Source organism: Plecotus auritus, assembly GCF_963455305.1.
Source record: "Plecotus auritus genome assembly, chromosome: X".
Taxonomy (NCBI): domain Eukaryota; kingdom Metazoa; phylum Chordata; class Mammalia; order Chiroptera; family Vespertilionidae; genus Plecotus; species Plecotus auritus.
The window spans coordinates 78,594,281-78,614,309 of record NC_137784.1 but is presented as its reverse complement, the minus strand read 5'-3'; the positions used below and the strand labels follow the sequence as shown (position 1 = coordinate 78,614,309).

Below are 20,029 nucleotides of genomic sequence, written 5' to 3'. Positions count from 1 at the left end.
CTCTTTCTGACAAGTCCCCTGGCCCCTCCCCACCCTAGTCCTCATTCTAAATTTCCTATAAGGGTATAAATGCAGGAGACAAGGTGGAAAATGGTGGCTGTGCTTGTGCAGGGTGTGTGTGTGTGTGTGTGTGTGTGTGTGTGTGTGTGTGTGTTTGGCGGGGGCGGAGGGTGGGCAGCGAGAAGAGGGCAGAAAGCAGAAAACGCCAAAACCAAGGCCTGGGGCGGGAATGGGAGGGGGTGGAGGGTGTTGCAGAACCTCCTGGGTAAACAGTGAAGGGCAAATTCCAACCCCAGGATGCCACTTGTGGGCCCTCAGATTGGATAGAACAGAGATGAGTGAGAGGGTGGTGCATGCTGGGCCCCGGAGCGCAAACCGGAGAAGGGGGTAGTATGTGTGGGTGCATGAGCCGGGGGAGGGGACGCGCGCTCCTGCTGCACTGGCCTCGGGAGTTGGGGGGCGAGCTCCTTGGTGACGCGAGGCCCTCACGTGACCGGGAGCTGCAGAGGGACGCAGCCTTCGGTGCAGTCGTCACTCCCTTCTGGGTACCAGCTCCCCGCTGCCCTGCGCAGGCGGGCTGGCATCGGGCCCAGGAAAAGCGGAGCAGGTAAGGGCTCGGGACGCGTGGGGCCCAGGGCGGCGGCCGCCCCGCAACCCCGGAGGCCGGCGCAGGGATCAGTGCCCCGGTCCCTGCCGGCTTTGTCCACTCCGGCATTCTTGGGAACTTAAACAGCGACCCCGTGGGGTGGGGGTGCTGGGGCGGCGGGGTTCCAGGGAGGGCAGCAGAGCAACTCAGCGATGGAAATCACCGCCGAGTGCCTGTAGGAAAATGGTGAAGCCGCTACGGGGAGAGACGCGAGGGGGGGGGTGGGAGGAGGAGACGCGGCCCGGGAGGGGGTTCCAAGAAGGGGGCGGACGGCGGCGGATGGACGCACCCGCTGGCCAAGCCCTCGGCTGCAGCGCCACGCGCTCCCCCACGCCGGCCCCCTGCAGGTCTTCGGGTTCAAGTGTCGCGGCAGCGCACTCCAGGCGAGAATCGGGAGGAGGAGCCGACTGCAAGGATAGGCCCAGGTGGGTGCGGGGTACAGTGGTCCGGGTGGGGCGGGTGCAGTGCCCAGTCAGGGACCTCCCTCAAGTTCTTGTTCCCAGTCCCCAGTCCTCCATTTTGCTGTATGCTGAGCTCTGGGAAAGAATTCTGGGAAGGGGAAAATGGTGGGCTTTGTAGGAGGGAGGGAAAAGTATCGAGCTGGAGGGTGGGGCTGGAATGGAGACCCCCTAGAGGGCGCACGAAACTCCTGAGGTGGGGGGGGGGAATGACATTTAAAAAAGCTTTGATATCAGGCTCTGAATCCTACTGGTCAGTGCACCAAGCATTCAGTCTCTCCTTACCTTTGTCTTACTTGTGTTCAAAGAAAAACAACCAGGAAAAAAATCTCATCATGGCAGATATCCACCACGAAAACGAAGAAATGGAGCAGCCCATGCAGAATGGAGAGGAAGACCGCCCTTTGGGAGGGGGTGAAGGCCACCAGCCAGCAGGAAATAATAGACGAGGACAAGCCCGCCGACTGGCCCCTAACTTCCGATGGGCCATACCCAATAGGCAGGTCAATGATGGGATGGGCGGAGACAGAGATGATATGGAAATGTTCATGGAGGAGATGAGAGAAATCAGGAGAAAACTTAGGGAGCTGCAATTAAGGAATTGCCTGCGTATCCTTATGGGGGAGCTCTCTAATCATCATGACCATCATGATGAATTTTGCCTTATGCCTTGATTCCTGCCATTTTCTATGAGATTAATACTGTGATTCCCACTGTTGTTTTCTTTTTCCTTGCGTTTTCTGATATGCCTTTACTGATCTGTTTGCTATGAACCTTATGTAATTTCCATGTGTCAGGTGGGTTCCGTGTTACCAGCTTCTAATTGGAGATTGCCTTGGCACACAGTCTTAAGTTTCTGTAAACAGTAGTTTCACCCATTTGCATGGAAAAATGTAAAGTTAATAAAGCAATTAAAAAGCAACCTATACATTTATTGTCTCATTACACACACACACACACACACACACACACACACACATATACATACACACATATAGTGAGGCAAAAGTAGGTTTACAGTTGTGAGTACACCAAATACAGTTTATACTTGTGTTATTAATTCTTGTGTTATTTTCCATATGAACAACTATAAACCTACTTTTGCCCCACCCTTTACATATGAGTTCTCCCCAAAAAATCTGATATCAAATCCTTCAGGGTGTTAATCAGGGAACATTTCTCTGTGGTTGGCTAGTATATGACTTTTTCCCTTTAATTATCTGGAGTTTTAGGAGTAATGAAAATTTTTTGCAATGAGTCTGTGAATATAGTACAAGAACATAATATTGCGTCAACAAACTTAAAGAATGAACTTTAAATATCTTCCAGTCTTAGCTGAAAAAATAAACTTTTATTACAGATACATTTTTTAAAGAGTCAGTTTTAAGTAAAATGAGGACTAATGCTTGCCTTACAGGCTGCAGAGTGGAATAAATGAGGTATAGAACTGTGTTGAGCTACTTCTATGCAACTCCCCAGCATTTAACAGAATCCTGGCTCCCATCAGGTGCGTGGGAAGGACTAAAGGGAGCTTTCACCCATGCTCATAAATCCAGAGGGCCAAAGTATGTGGGTTCCACCTTGTCAGTTCTCTGATATTTGCAATACTCTTGCTTCCTTGTTCACTGCCTCATCAGTTGAGCATACTTTCCCTTCTGCTGGGTCCTGTTGCTGCTGTGCTAGAGTCGTCAGGGTAACAAAACCGCACTGATTTCTCTGGAGTCCTTGGTGAGCTAAATCCCCCTTTGACCTCTACAGAAGTTTAAAAAATGCCTTTATCTTCACTTTATAATTGCTTATCAAGTGAACACCATTCCCATGGTTCTGGGTCTTAATGTTGGTTCTTAACCAAATAATTTTAGGGTTTATTTTTATGCCCCTCTTCTTCAAAGAACTCAGACAGGAAGGCACCGGGGCCTAGCTCAGGAGACACATCTAGATGTCACCATGGTGTGTCCAGGATGCGCTACTTCAAGACACCAAAACAAGCAGGCTAGCTCAGCCAGTGTGGCTCAGTGGTTGAGCGTCAGACCTATGAACCGTTAGATCACGGTTCCATTCAGCTGATCAATGATTTGCATCATTGATGTGTCTATATCTCTCCTTTTCTCTCTGAAATCAATAAAAATATATTTAAAAACAAGCAGGCTAAAAGCTTTGTTTTGCCTGTGTTTCTACCCTTTTCGGGGATTTTCTCAAAAGAGCATCTGGGCAGGCCTGCCCAACCAGTTTAACAGACTTACCTTGAAGACATGGAAATTATATTAGGGAAACACGTTTTAAAACTGCAACACTCCTTTCCCATTTTTATCCCTACCACACCTGAAACAAACTGCTTTGTAAGTTCTTAAAAACAATACTAAGTTTTTAGCATTATCATTTTTGCTTGAGTGTGTGCCCTTCTCAAGATAGTGATTAAGTCTTAATCATCCTGGAGCTCAGTTTCTAGTGTGGTGCCTGACATAGAAGATATTTAATTATTAATTATTTTGACTGATAATCAACTATAATGGAGTTAGGACCCAGCTCAGTACAGTTCCTAACTGTCCTTTATAATTAAGTGACCTAAGGCAAGTAACTACTTACTTGGAAAGTATTACTTTTCATTTTAAAAGGACATTGGTAAGAAAATTCTCTAACCCCAAATCCGTAATTTTTTAAAAACCTTGTATGTGTCAGTGTTTACATTAACACAGACCATTTACTTGCATGGTAGTCACCTAGAGAAAATGTGAAAAATGCTGACACTTCCTATTCTCAACCCCTGATGTTACCCCCAATCACCCGATCAGGAACTACTATTTTGACAATTCCTCAGGTGATTTTGATTCATCTGAGTTTTGACAACATAAGCATAGAGAAACACTGATGGTGATTACACCACCTCACAAATATTGTGATCTAAATTACCTTACTTATTTGATTCCACAAAGAATATACTTTTCCAAAATATAACATTTCTAAAATTGGATTGCATTAAACAGTGTATATATTTAAACCAGTACTGTTTTTACCTTTCCAAATATCCTATCAATGCATGCAGTTATTATTAATGATATTAATAATCATGAATCTAGTAATAAACTTATAACATTATTAAATAAGTTAGGCATTATCATTTCTATGCAAACTTGTGCCCTTTTATAACATTTTTTGTCTTAATCATCCTGGAGCTCAGTTTCTAGCACAGTACCTCATATAGTAGATATTTACTAACATAATAATGCATTTAATTATTCATATTAAATCTTTAAAGTATTGAGTCTTTGAGGGTGGTTAATTTTTACACTCATGTTTTAAAAGTTTCTGTGAGGAACATTTTACAATGTAACACTTTTTATAATTATGTAATACAAGGTCATTATTACATATTTGGATTTTCAGAGAATATAAACAATGCCATAATCCAATCATCCAAAGAAAATACTTGTGAACTTTTAATCATCCTACATTTAGTCAAGTTAAGCCAGACTCAGAAACTTTAGAATACTGTGTCTTACAAAGCCCCTGCCAATGAGATACATTTAGCTTGTTATGTTTATTTTATTGTCTATCTCTCTTCTGCGCTCATCAAAGCTAATTGGATCACATTTGACTAACTTTCAATTATTTCCTGTTTTTCGAAACTGAAAACAGTTGTTTTCATTTCAGCAGGTCCACCCTCAATTGGCAAATTTAGGAACATTAAGTGAATAAATTTACTTATAGAACAGGACAATACTATTTATTTTTGAAACTTAAAAGTTGTGCCATGCATAGAAAAAAACCTGGATTACATGAATGACATGGTCACTGAGGAGGAAGCCTGTAGCAGGAAACTGTTCATCTTGATGGATGGTGGAATAAATTTTGGCCCTGTTTAGACTGAAATATACTTGGGACATTCAGAAGAGTTCCACTAGAGAAGTGGATAAAAATCTGTAGAGCCAGAGAAGAGAACAGTCTGGGCTAGAGATGTAGAATTGGGTGTCTTCATCACTATGACTAGAGACAACTGCAGAAGTGGATGGGATTAGCTAAGGAGAACATGGAGACTGAGAAGACATGCAATTTAGGGAAGCAATGTAGCTCAAGCTGTAAGAGTACAAGGGTTGGAACCTGTCAGTTCTAGTTGGCTCTAAATCTCTACTCTGTCACTATTCCAAGTAAAATAATACTATAGAATAGTTATAGAAGATTCACATTGAATATAAGAACAGAGAAAGGATGAACCTAAGAGAATGTGGAAAGGCATATTATACAAATTGCATCTGTAAGAAAGCTAGTATTGCTTTTCAAGTATCAGACAAGGTATAATTCAAGGTAATGGGAACTTATATAAAGGGGACATTTAATAAAGAAAAAAGATCAATCTACCAGAATGGTATCATAATCCTTTATTTATATGTGCCTAAAGACATAAAGGTAAAATAAAAATCAGAACAAAAGGACAAGTAGAAAATTCCATAATCATAGTCAGAAAGAATAATATAAGTTTTTGGTAACTAATAGTATCATCAGGAAAATAAGTAAGGATGTCAGAGATTTTTCTTAATTATTAATACATTTGACCTTGATCACATATGTAGAACCCAGCAAACAACTATTGAATAACTGGGGAGATGTAAGTCAAAAAATTCCTAGAGCTTCCACAGATGGGAAATCATTCAGTTGTCATCAGTCAAATTGCAGAGTCCTCCTTGAACATTGGGGGCATTCATTAGAGTCTTCAGAGGAAAATATTTTAGTATTAGTAATAAAATAACCCTAGAGTAAACATGCCTGATAAAGTTTAAAGATAAGCCTCAAAAGAGTTACGGTAAATGATCTGCCCACCAGAATTAAATCCAGCACCCTTTAACAAAAAATATATAATCCAGATATTCAATCACACAAAATTAACAATGTTCAGTCTCTAATAAAAAATTACTAGCAATACAAAAATGGCAGAAACCTGGCCAATAATCACGAGGGGAAAAAAATAGTCAAAAGAAACAGATATGGAGATTACAGCAATGGTGAGATTAGCATTCAAATATTTAAATAGCTATTGTCATAAAAAATATAAAAACATAAAACCCAACAACAAAACAATCCATTTTTTTAAAAAAAATGGGCAAACAATCTGAATAGACACTTCTCCAAAGAAGACATACAGACGGCCAATAGCCTTATGAAAAAATGCTCAACATCACTAATCATCAGAGAGGTGCAAATTCAAACCACAATGAGATATCACCTCACATCTGCCAGAACGTCTATCATTAATAAATCAACAAACAACAAGTGTGGAGGAAAGGGAACCCTTGTGTACTGTTGGTGGGAATGCAGATCGGTGAAGCCACTGTGGAAAGCAGTATGGAGTTTCCTCAAAAAATTAAAAATGGAACTGCTTTTTGACCCAGCAATCCCATTTCTAGAACTATATCTGAAGAAATCCAAAACAATAATTGGAAACAATATATGAATACTTATGTTCATTGCAGCATTGTTTACAATAGCCATGATTTGGAGGCACCCAAGTACCCATCAGTAGATAAGTGGATAAAAAAGCTGTGGTACATTAAACAATGGAATACTACTCAGCCGTAAAAAAAAAAAAAAGAAGGAAACCTTTTTTTGCGACAACATAGATGGACCTGGAGAGCATTATGCAAAGTGAAATAAGTCAGTCAAAGAAAGACAAGTAACATATATTTCACTGGTATGTGGAATCTAATGAACAAAATGAAATAACAGAAAAAATAGAGACAGACTCATAGATAGAGAGCTATCAGGGGTGTGGGTGAAGGGATAGGAATTGAACAAAAAAGAAAAAACTCATGGACACAGACAACAGTGTGATGATTGCAGGGGGGAGTTGGAGTAGAGGGTGGTGCAAGAGGATATAGGGAGGACAAATGGTGATGGAAGGAGGGTTGACTTTGGATGGTGTACACACAATACAGTGTACAGATATGTTGTAGAATTGTGCACCTGAAACCTGTATAATTTTGTTAACCATTGACACTCTAATAAATTCAATAAAAAGGAAAAAATAAAACAACTATTATAAATATACCCAAGGATTTAAAAGAAAATACTAATATAATGAGGATTTAAGTGGCTGATATAAAGGATATAAATGAATATTTTAGAGATTAAAAAGTATAATTTCTAAATGAAAATTTTATTTGTTGTGAATAGCAGCAGATCAGACACGATAGAAGAAAGATCATTGAGTGGGCTGGCATAGCAACAGACACTATCAAGAGCTTCCTCAGTGGAGAAACCAAGATGGCAGCATAGGTAAACACCTAAACTGCTGCCTTGCACAACAATTTCAAAACTACAACTAAAAGACAGAACGGACACCATCCAGAACCACAGGAAAGCTGGCTGAGTGAAAATTCTACAACCAGAAGGAAAGAGAAAAGCTCACAGAGAATTGGAGATACGGCAAAGGGTCTTTGTGCATGCAGAGAGGAAGGGCGGCTGAGAGCCTGGCTGACTTTCTCTGGCGGAAGGGGGAAGGAAGCCCCCGACCGCACTGAACCCCAGTTCTGACTGCACTGAACCCCAGTTCCGGGCGAGCCCCTGGGGACCCACGCTCTTACGGGGGGAGTCTGGACTCTCGGGCGGAGACTCGGGAGCTGGGGAAGGCGGAGGACTGAAAGCACACTCGCGCCAGTGCGCACAAAGGCTGCGGAGGTTGCCACAGGCTTTCCCTAGTGGAAGGGAGTCAGAGGCTCCTGAATGCACTGAGCCCCAGTTCTGACTGCAGTGAACCCCAGTTCCAGGCGAGCCCCTGGGGACCCACGCTCTTGTGGGGGGAGCCTGGACTCTCGGGCGGAGACTCGGGAGCCAGGAAGGCAGAGGTCTGAAGGCACGCATGTGCGCGCAAGGGCAAGGCTGACGGGAAGCCAAGATTGAGACTCCACCCCATCCAAGCTGAGCACAGAGGCTATTGCAATTTGGCAAGTCTAATCCTATAAGGCTGTCTCCAGCACCGAACTTCTCCCAGCATAGACACAGCTGATCCTTACAGCCAACTGGCCTGGAGGTCAATTCTTCCCAGTGATACCAACAACAATAAAGACTTAATTACAACAAGGCTGTACACACAGTCCACAAAGGGGTGCACCAAGAGTGTCCACCTCAGGTTAACTGGGGAGGCAGACCCACTGGGCCAGATTGGAAACCTAGCACACAAATCTACCTTACCAACTCAGGGAAGCAGTGAAAATGTGGGGTCAAAGAATCAGATCACAAACGAAAGAAATGGAGGAAAACAAACGACTGGATATAGAATTCAAAACCACGGTTATAAGGCTTTTTAAGAATATCCTAGAAAAGGCCGATAAATATAACGAGACCCTCGAAGATATGAAAAAGGACCAACTAGAAATTAAACATACACTGACTGAAATAAAAAATATTATACAGAGACCCAAAAACAGACAAGAGGAACACAAGAATCAAGTCAAAGAATTGAATTACAAAGAAGCAAAAAACACTCAACCGAAAAAGCAAAAAGCAAAAAAAAAAATCCAAAAAGTTGAAGATAATGTAAGAAGACCCTGGGACAACTTCAAGTGTACCAACATCAGAATTATGGGGGTGCCAGAAGAAGAGAGAGAGCAAGATACTGAAAACCTATTTGAAGAAATAATGACCGAAAACTTCCCCCACCTGGTGAAAGAAATAGACTTACAAGTCCAGGAAGCGCACAGAACCCCAAACAAAAGGAATCCAAAGAGGACCACACCAAGACACATCATAATTAAAATGCCAAGAGCAAAAGACAAAGAGAGAATATTAAAAGCAGCAAGAGAAAAACAGTTAGTTACCTACAAGGGAGCACCCATACGACTGTCAGCTGACTTCTCAACAGAAACTATGCAGGCCAGACGGGAGTGGCAAGAAATTTTCAATGTGATGAATAGCAAGAACCTACAACCAAGATTACTCTACCCAGCAAAGCTATCATTCAGAATTGAAGGGCAGATAAAGAATTTCACAGACAAGAAAAAGCTAAAGGAGTTCATCACCACCAAACCAGTATTATATGAAATGCTGAAAGGTATTCTTAAAGAAGAGGAAGAAGAAAAAAGTAAAGATAAAAATTATGAACAACAAATACATATCTCTCAACAAGTGAACCTAAAAATCAAGTGAATTAAAAACCTGAGGAACAGAATAAGCTGGTGAATATAATAGAATCAGGGGCATAGAAAGGGAGTGGACTGATAATTCTCAGGGGGAAAGGGGTATGGGGGGTTCATGAAGAGACTGGACAAAAATCATACACCTATGGATGATGACAGTGGGGGGGGAGTTAAGGGCAGAAGGTGGGGTGGGAAATGGGTGGAGGGGAGCTATGGGGGAGAAAAGGAGAAATAATTGTAATAATCTGAATAAAGATTTATTTAAAAAAAAAAAAAGCTTCCTCAGTGATCTGTAGAACAATATCAAGATGTCTAATATATCTGTAACTAGAGGCCCGGTGCATGAAAATTCATGCACTGGAGATGGGTCCCTCAGCCCGGCCTGCCCCCTCTCACAGTCCAGGAGCCTTCAGGGGTGGGAGGCAACCCGGCAATCAGGGGAAGGCAACACCCCATCACACCTCTGTTGCTGCCACTGCCGGCAGTGCAAGCCTCGGCCGGCCCTGGTTACCTGAGCCTCAGGCAGCCCTGGGAGGCTGAGCAGCCGCCATACGAGGCTTGCCTGCACCTTGGGCCAGCCCTGGGCGGCTGGGGGGCTGAGGGGACTTGGGGACTCCGGAGGCAGGCACACACACGGAGCAGCCAGGACCACCTGGGGACAGGCCAGGCCTTGCCGCACACCTGTCGCCCCGGTGGGGCTGAGGGGACTGGGCGCCACCATCTTGTGGCTGTGGGTGCCGCCATCTTTGAGGGCGGGGCAGTCAATTAGCACATTCCCTCCTTATTGGCTGTGGGCACCGCCATCTTTGTGACGTGAGAGTCAATTAGCATATTCCCTCTTTATTAGATAGGATTAGTGAACAGGAAAAATACTTGAAAAAAATGACAGAAAGTCTTCCAAATTTAAGGTAAATGAAAAACTCAAAGATTCAAGAAACCCAGTGAATTCAGGCAAACTAAATACAAATAAAGCCACAGTAAAGCATATATCATAATATCTGAAAACTAGCAATAGAGAAAAATATTAAAAGCAACTGGAGAAATGTGACACAAAGCATAAAGGGAAACAAAGGTTTACTTAGAAACAGTGCTAGTCAGAGTAAAATGGAAAGACATATTTGAAGTGCTAAAGAAAATAAAACTTGTCGAACTAGAATTTCATATTCTGTGTAAATGTTTTTCAAAATAATGATAAAATACTTTAGAATCCAACAAAACCTGAAATAGTTTGCTGACAGTAGACCAGAAATACACACACACACAAAATTTAAATGTACTTCCAACTGAAGGAAAATAATGCCACATGGAACCTTGAACCTGTGCAAATGACTGAAGAATACCGGATATGGTAAATGTGCAAGTAAACGTAATTTTTCTCAGTTGACAAAAATGTTAAAAGACTATTTTTAAAGCTAAAATAAGATAAATACATTATGGGATTTTTATGACATGTGCCAGTAAACATGATAAAAATAACAGATCAAAGAAGTAAAAATGGAATATGATTGTTATAAAATTCTTCATTTATATGTAAAATTCAAAATTATTATTTGAAAGTAGTTAGTAATAAGTTAAAAATATAGTCTGTAAATTAAAATAGTTAAATAAAACATAGTGTACTAAAAAGTCACAAAGGAGATAACATAAATTACTAAAAATGTTCAAGTAATTCAAATGGAGGCAGGAAAGAATCCCAAAAGAGACACAAACAAAAAACAAGTAGCAAAATGAAAAATTTGAACCAAATTCTGTTGAAAATTTCTGGAAATATTGGGGGAACACTTTGTTCTAGAAGTGTATGATTGTCTACCCACTATGCTTTGTACCTGAAGCCAATACAGAATGGTGTAGAAGGGAGACTCTAATAGAAAAATAAAATAAAAAATATATGTGTCATGAACACTCCAATTCAAAAGCTAGGTTGTCTGGGTGAAAAAGCAAGAACCAAATATATGCTTTCTGCAAGATATTGACTTTAAGTATAAAGACACATATAGGCTAAACTCAATGGGTAGAAAAGTATATACCAAGGAAAACACTAATCATGAGAAAGGCAGAGTGATTATATTAATACTAGAGGCCCAGTGCATGGATTCATGCACATTGAAAGGAAATTAATTAGAAGAAATGTTTTACTATTTTTATTTTATTTTTTAAAATATATTTTATTGATTTTTTTACAGAGAGGAAAAGAGAGGGAGAGAGAGTTAGAAACATTGATGATAGAGAAACATCAATCAGTTGCCTCCTGCACACCCCCTACTGGGGATGTGCCCACAACCAAGGTACATGCCCTTGATCAGAATCAAACCTGGGACTCTTGAGTCCGCAGGCCGACACTCTATCCACTGAGCCAAACCGGTTAGGGCTAGAAGGAATGTTTTAGAGGATAGGGAGGGACCGAGGGAGATTGGTCAGTTGGGGAGGGACCACAAGAGGGCTCTAGGGCATGTCCAGCTCATCTTGCCCAGTCCCAAATGGCCGGACCCCAGCAGCAAGCTAACTTACCAGTCAGAGCATCTGCCCCCTGGTGGTCAGTGCGCATGATAGCAACTGGTTAAATGGTTGAACAAATGGTTGGACACTTAGCATATTAGGCTTTTATTATATAGGATTAGACAAAATATACTTAAGAACAAACAATATTACTACAGAAAAACCAGGACATTTTTATAACTATAAAAGGATTAATTCATCAAGAGATCATAGAAATTCTAAATATGTTGTGTCCAATAATAGTGCTTCAAAATGCTGAAAGCAAATCCTGATAACACTGAAAAGAGAAATAGACAAACCTGCAATTATAGTTGTAGATTTCAATGCTCCTCTCTCAATAATGGATGGAACAAGTAGACAAAAAAAGGTAAGGATATAAAAACCTGATCATTAACACACAAAAATCTGCACACAAATGTTTATAACAGTTTATAATTGCCCAAACATTGAAGCAACCAAAATGTCTTTCAATAGGTGAATGGATAAACAAACTGTGGTTCATCCATAATGGAATATTATTTAGCAATAAAAATGCATGAGCTATCAAGCCACAAAAAGACATGGAGGAAACTTAAATGCTTACTGCTAAGTGATAGAAACCAATTTAAAAAGGCTCCATAATGTGTGATTCCAACTGTATGACATTCTGGAAAAGGAAAAATTATGAAGACAGTAAAAATATCAGTGGTTGACAGGGTTTCAAGGGGAAGAAAGCAAGGATTAATAGATGGAGCACAGGGGATTTTTAGGACAATGAAACTATTCTGCATGATACTATAATTGTGGACACATGTCATACATTTGTCAAAACCCATAGAATGTACAATACAGAATGAACCCTAATATAAACTATGGACTTTAGTTAATAACTAGAGGCCCAATGCATGAAGATTCATTCAAGAATAGGCCTTCCTTCCCTGGCTGCCGGCACTGCCTTTGCTCCAGCCAGAGCCGCCTTCCACCTCTCGCCTTGTCACGTCAATTTGCATATTCCCTCCATCTTTGTCGTGGAGTTATGGTCAATTTGCATATCCTGTCTTTATTAGATAGGATAATGTATTGACTCATCAATTGTAACATGCTAATGCAAGATGTTAATAATGGGGGAAACTGTTGGGAAGGAGAGTATACTAGTATATGGGAACTTTTGATTTACTATTTCTGTAAATCTAAAACTGCTCAGAAAAATAAAGCCTATTAATCTATATATATATATATATATATATATATATATATATATATATATGCCTAAGAAACCAGCTGACTGGCTGGTAGCTATGATGCATACTGACCATCAGGGGTCAGACACTCAATGCAGGAGTGGAAACCACAGGCATGGAAACATGGAACAGACTGATGAATCTCAGAGGGAAGCGGGGAGCAGGGAGGGTGGGAAGAGATTAACCAAAGATCTTGTATGCATATTAGAGGCCTGGTGCACTTTGTGCACCAGTGGTGTCCCTTGGCCTGGCCTGTGGGGATTGTGTGGAAACTGGCTCTCCGACATCCCCTGAGGGGTCCCAGATTGCAAGAGGGTGCAGGCCAGGACAAGAGACCCCACTGGTGTATGAATCTGTGCACTGGGCCTGTAGTTAAAAAAATAAAACAACAGAATTAACTCACTAGAGCTAATTAAAATTTGTAGAACAATCCAAACAATAGCAAAATAAATATTATTTTCAAGTGAACATGAAACATTCAATAACATTGGCTCATATTCTTCACATAAACAAGTCTCAAAAAACAAGAGGATTAAAATCATACAGAGTATGGTCACTGCTGGCAACTTAAGTTAGTAATAGATAACAGGAAGATACAGAAAATTCTTTAATATATGAAATTGAAACAATATTATTATAGCCCTGGCTGGTTTGGCTCGGTGGATAGAGCTTCAGCCCTTGGACTAAAGGGTCCCAGGTTCAATTCCAGTCAAGGGCATGTACTTTCCTGGCCCCAGGTCAGGGTGTGTGTGGGAGGCAACCAATTGATGTGTCTCTCTCATATCGATGTTTCTCTCTTTCCGTCTCTGTCCCTCCCTTTCAATCTCTCTAAAAATCAATGGAAAAATATCCTCAAAGGAGGATTAACAACAACAAAAAACAAAACATTATTATAAGTTTATGGATCAATGAAGACCTCATGAAAGGAATTCTAAAATATTTTGACCTGAGCAATAACCATAAGAACATAGTATATCAAAATATGTGGTATGTATATATGCATACATCATGACCGAGTAGGATTTATTCCAAGGATGTAAGGCTGATTTGACATTAAAAAAAAAAAAAACACCTGGCAGGCATGGCTCAGTGGTTGAGCATTGACCTATGAACCAGGAGGTCATGGTTTGATTCCTGGCCAGGGCACATGCCAGGGTTGTTGGCTTGATCCCCAGTGTGGGGTGTGCAGGAGGCAACCTATCAATGATTCTCTGTTATCATTGATGTTTCTATATCTCCCTCTCCTTTCCTCTCAAATCAATAAAAAAATATAAAAAAAATAAACCAATGTAATTCACCAAGTAAAAAAATAATACTATAACATCAATTGATACAAAAGAAAGATTTGACAGAATACAACACCTTTTCATGATAAAATCTTTGAGTAAGTAATGAATAGAGGAAAACTTCCTCCACTTTATATAGAGTATTGACAAATCACCTAGAGGTAACAATGTACATAATGGTCAAAAACTGAAAGCTTTCCCCCTAAAATAGAGAGCAAGACAAGAATGATTACTCTTATTCAACATAGTTCTAGCCATTGTAGGAAGGCAAGAAAATGGAGCCCAGCTGGAGTGGCTCAGTTGGCTGAGCATCGTCCTGTGCATGGAAAGGTTGCAGTTTGATTCTTGGTCAAGGCACATTCCTGGATTGTGGGTTCGATCCCTAGTTGGGGCATGTAAGGAAGGGAAACCCATCGATGTTTCTTTCTCTCTTTCTCTCCCTTTCTCTCTGTAAGCATGTCCTCAGATAAGAATTAAAAAATAAATAAATAAGCCCTGGCTGGTTTAGCTCAGTGGATAGAGCGTCAGCCTGCGGACTGAAGGGTCCAGGGTTTGATTCCGGTCAAGGGCACATGCCCGGGTTGCAGACTCTATCCCCATTGGGGAGCATGTAGGAGACAGCCGATCAATAATTCTCTCTCATCATTGATGTTTCTATACCTCTCCCTTCCTCTCTGAAATCAATAAAAATATATTAAAAATAAAGAAAATGGAAAAGGTATACAAATTGAAAAAGAAATAAAACTATCCCTATTTGCAAGTAACATAATTGTCTATGTAGAAAATCCCAAGGAACCTACATATTATCTTTTAAATAACTCTCACGTGAACTTGCAAAGAATCCTATATAATAAAGAGCTAATATGCAAATGGTCATCATGCCCTCACACCATCATGCCCTCATGCCTTAAAGGCTCAGACACTCAACACTGGGGAGAGAGGAGTAGGGACCAGCCAGGCACAAATGAGCTCATGAGAGAGGAATAGGGACCAGCCAGGCACAAATGAGCTTGCAAGAGAGGAATGGGGACCAGCCAGGTTGTGGCCTGGGAGAAGGACAAGCTGCCTGCCCCACAGTCCTGGGTGCGAGCGGCTGCACCTGTGCCTGTGGCCCAGGAGAGGGACAAGCCGCACGCCCCGTGGTCCTGGGCACCAGAGGCTGGGGCTGTGGCCCAGGAGAGGGACAAGCTGCTTGCCCCACAGTCCCTGGCACCAGTGGCTGTGGCCCTGGCAAAGTCACCCGCCCATGGTCCCCTGTGGCTGAGGCTGGCCCTGGCAAAGCCAGCCCGGGTCCTGGGTGCCTGCAGCCGGCCAGAGTGAGGGAAGCCTGAGTCTCTGGTGCAGGGCGAGGCAGAGGTAGTTAGGGGTGATCAGGTCAGCAGGGGAGCAGTTAGGGGCAATCAGGCTGGTAGGGGAGCAGTTAGGGGTGATCAGGCAGGCAAGCAGAGGTGGTTAGGGGCGATCAGGCAAGCAGGCAGACAAGTGGTTAGGAGCCAGCCATCCTGGATTGCGAGAGGCAGTTGGACATCCCCTGAGACATCCTGGATTGGAGAGTGTGCTGGCCGGGCTGAGGGATGCCCCCCCTCACTCGAATTTCATGCACTGGGCCTCTAGTATCTTATAAAATAAAACAAGACACTATTTGCTGATGTGAAAAGAATTCCTCTACTAAACAAGTGTATCATCAAGCTGCTTATGAAATGTTAAGAGGCTTGGTTGTCTTTACTGTGCACCAGGCTACAGTCTCAAAGGAGTTCATGTTAAAACTAAGGGAAAATTGAGGTGATCAGGAGAAATCATCCCATATCCTCAAGTTGTACACCCAGGTTACAGAAGACTGTCATACTCTCTTCCCAACAAGGAATGTCCTAGAGGTTAGGAGTGTTTATGGTCATAAGAGTCCCAGCCTTGCCCTAACAGGTTTGGCTCAGTGGATAGAGCGTCGGCCTGGGGACTCACGGGTCCCAGGTTCGATTCCGGCCAAGGGCATGTACCTTGGTTGCGGGCACATCCCCAGTAGGAGGTGTGCAGGAGGCAGCTGATCGATGTTTCTCTCTCATTGATGTTTCTAACTCTCTATCCCTCTCCTTTCCTCTCTGTAAAAAGTCAATAAAATATTTTTTTTTTTAAAAAAAGAGTCCCAGCCTTGGCACTTATACAGGGTGTGCCCTTAAAATGTATACACACTTTAACAGCTGATAGCTCAATTTTTAATATGAAATGTATTTAATAAATGCTGCCTTTATAATTATTCAAAGTGTGTGTATACATTTTTGAGGATGCCCTATATTTAGCTAGTACTGCAGGCAAACCCCTTCAGCCTCCATTTCCTCTTTGGTAAAACAGACATCTACTGGTACCTACCTCATAGGCTTGTAGTGAGGATTAGATGTAAGTAGAGCACCTTACACAATCCTTGTCACATAATGAAAGGTATTGACAGTGAAGGTAAGTTACTTACAAAACCTGTATGAAACGAGGAATTTGTAGATAGATAATAACAAAAATACGTGGAGGCAGAGACAAGGACATTGTTGTATCTTTATGTTTTCTGCTCTTATGCCAAATGCCATGGAGATCCGTGGTTCTGCGAGCAAATCCAGAGCCAGCAATTCAATACCAAAAGGCGATGGTAATGGACTACATGATCTTCTTGCTTTTAATGTCTTTGTTCTTTTCTTTCTGAGCAGTGCAGAAGTGAACTGAGTTTAAGAATCTTCTTAGGGAAGCTACATCTTCTAGACTTAAGTTATCCAAAGTTATTTTCAAATTTGAAAGGCCATGCGTATCACTAATGTGATGAGGAGCAAAAGACAGAGAATTAGCTGCAACATGAAACAGTAATAAGGAATCATATCTGACCAGCCAGCCATTGTGATGAACAGATTTTCCACTCAGAGAATGCCCTCTCTTCACTCTGCCAACAGCAGGGAGTTCATAATCTTGAAGTACTGCAAGAAGAGCCTTCCCACGGCCACAAACCCTCCAGGTTGTTGTCTCCTCTTCCACTCAGTGCACAGTGATGGGTGATTTGGGCCAGAGGCTTAAAGGTAGTCTGAGCAGAGGAGTTCAATGTCTGTTGACTTGGCAACAAGGTGGCTTCATTATTACATGCCTAAGGCGTTACCACTGAAACCTCCATTATTACCCTAACACTCAGAGCTACTCCTCAGACTCTTAGCATCCAGTTCAGCCTTGTGTAGGGGAGCTACTGCTAGTGTTCCTAGGAACTGTATTCACTGACTGATTTGTTTGGTGTTCCCCATTTTGTACTGAAAAACGACTTGTGGTTCTCTCCTGTCAGCACCTCAGGAGGGAAGAGAAATGCTGCAGCTTTCACCAGAAGCATCCACCCACTGCTTCACCACATGTGATTATCTCCTTTGGGGCTTCACAATTCTTACCCGTGCTTTGGGTGGATTGTGCTGGACATGGGATTCCTCTTCCCCCAGGGCCCTTGAGGAAAGGCTTCATCCAAGGCCATTCTTTCCATCCTCCTCCCAATGAGTCTCAGGGATTGGGGGTCATTCCTCAGAAGCCCTTTGCCTGGCCCTCAATTTTTCAGGAGGCCCAAATTAATTCCTTTAAAGTAATTTATGAACTACCTTACTCTCTATATAAATCTCTCCATGTATAAAACTGCTGGACTGAACAGGACCTGTGAGTTCCAACTCTTGCCCAGAAACAGCCCTCTCCCAAAGGAGGACCCTGCCACCTCCCTGCTCTCCTGAACTGAGCCACCAGGCTCACAAAGATGCTCATCAGGAGGCATCCAGTGCCCTGGGATTGCAGGGACGGTACAGTCAGTGTCTGACTTGGGGTCTTAGCCCCATTCCTTTTAGTCTCAGTGGGCCTGTGAAGACAGAGGCTGAGCAGCACATTTAAAGGGAAAGGGAAGAGGAACTCACACTTTCTGAGGATGACCTGCTGAGAGTCAGGAATCTGGCAGACTTTCCCCCATTACTAGTGTGAACTACGGATGTGAATACCTTTGAGGTGCAGCATGATCTGGAGGGCACGTGGAGAGAGGAATGAAAACACGTACCTTTCTATTTTGACTGCGGGCCAATGCCATTTCTATGTGGTGGAATGAGGGCTCTGATTGCGCTGTGGAAGGGAAGAACATGAGGACACCAGTTCCATTCAATTGAGTCACGTACCCCATGAATGGAGTTTGGGTTAAGGGAATCAAGTCACCACCCACCCCCTTCCCTATGTTTTCCTGTCTCCTTTTCTTATCCCCTTGTTTTATTAAGAGAAGAGTGTTTCTTTGAGCTCCTGAAGGATGAGATCAAATCCTAATATGTGTCTACTAGATAGGACATTGGAGCAACAGAAACAGGAGATTTCCCTGGGTGCCACTACCAGGCCCTGAAGAGTAACTGACATTCACATCTCACGGGTAAGTCACTTCACTCCTCTTGGCCCCCTTCAACAATATGTATTTGTGTTATGTGTGAGCTTCATTGCTATGTGGTAGTGACGGCACCACAGCAGAAGCAGATAGAGACTGAGAGCTTGGTGGATGAATCTACACTCCAGGGATGGGCTCCTGTACCTGTGTTTCCTGATGCACCATTCTGGTTGTCAGGCACTTTCCATTTTTCTGCCCCTCTCTCAGGCATCCCAGATTCCTGACTTCTGTCTATATTTCTCTACCGTCACAAAGGGCAGGGCAAAGGGATAGGAAAGGGGGCAAAGAGAGAGGCCCCTCGAAATGTGCTATTTTCTTCTCTTCTCCCTGGAAGATTTGGAGAGAAGGAAGAAAATTATCATCCTGATTCCTCTTGTGCCATATGCTGTCATGTTCCCTTACTTCTCCCTTCAGGTAACTTCAGAGAAATGGTTTTCCCTTGATACCTTGAAAGGTGAGGGGCTATATCAGGTTAAAGCTATTTCTGTGTATTTTGGAAAGGACCTTGCCAGGGCATCTCCCTGGGTCTTGGTGACAGGCCTCACCTCCTAACTCTGGGAAGACCTTGGACTTGCCACCTCACCCATGTGGCCTCACTTGTCAAAGAGGAACACACCAGCCTTTTGTCCCAGCCAGCTAGGATGGGGCCAGAAAATAACATCATTTCCATCCAGAAAAACACCGAGTTTCCAGAAAGAAAATACTTTTCCATGCAAGTCCAAGGAATTATTTTAACAGTGATGCTACAGGCTCACCTGAATTCTATAGTCAGTGACTACATTCAATTCAATTCAGTTAAACAAAACTTCACTGAGTTCCAGACCCTGAGTGAGGCTCTATCAGCCTTGGGCAAACTACGGCCCGCGGGCCGGATCCGGCTGTTCTATCCGGTTCTCTTGCTCTCTCCTCCGCTCCTTTACTTTGAATTTATATTAGTTCACACAAACACTCCATCCATGCTTTTGTGCTGGCCCTCCGGTCCAGTTTAAGAACCCATTATGGCCCTCGAGTCAAAAAGTTTGCCCACCCCTGGTCTAGATGTATTTGCTATTGCGTGGTAGGAGACCTTCGGGGTTAGGACCAATGGGCTTTGATACCACAGTCCTGGGTAGGTTCCTGCCTCTGCCACTTACTAGCCAAGTGATCCTAGACAAGCTTCTTAACCTCTCTGTGCCTTGAATTCCTGATACTACTTCAAAAGGCTGTTGTGAAGATCAAATATGTCAATGTCATTAAAGTACATGGTGTCTGGCATAGAAATGTAGGCTACAATAGACCTGTCACTCTTTTGTTTAGCCATCTTGATGTTGAAATTACTTCTGGCTCTGACTTTACCTGGTGGTAGTGTAGCCAGTTTCAACATGTTCTACCATTTAAAAGACA

General features: G+C 42.5%; 1 protein-coding gene across 2 annotated transcripts; it reads left to right on the top strand.

The window, feature by feature from the left end:
• The first annotated feature begins 467 nt into the window (after nucleotides 1-467).
• Nucleotides 468-2,031, top strand: BEX3 (brain expressed X-linked 3). Of its 2 annotated transcripts, none has more exons than XM_080652426.1 (3): nucleotides 468-607; nucleotides 994-1,071; nucleotides 1,413-2,011. In XM_080652426.1, exon 3 carries the CDS (start codon nucleotides 1,440-1,442, stop codon nucleotides 1,776-1,778), a length of 339 nt encoding a protein of 112 aa, XP_080508552.1. In that variant the 5' UTR covers nucleotides 468-607; nucleotides 994-1,071; nucleotides 1,413-1,439; the 3' UTR covers nucleotides 1,779-2,011. The 2 variants fall into 2 exon arrangements, with proteins under 2 accessions (XP_080508552.1, XP_080508553.1); XM_080652427.1 differs by having other exon boundaries at nucleotides 474-607; nucleotides 1,447-2,031.
• Nucleotides 2,032-20,029: the final 17,998 nt, after the last annotated feature.

Bases quoted from the DNA above. Each gene is read 5' to 3' on its own strand.
- BEX3 (XM_080652426.1), top strand. From the start codon at position 1,440: ATGGCAGATATCCACCACGAAAACGAAGAAATGGAGCAGCCCATGCAG.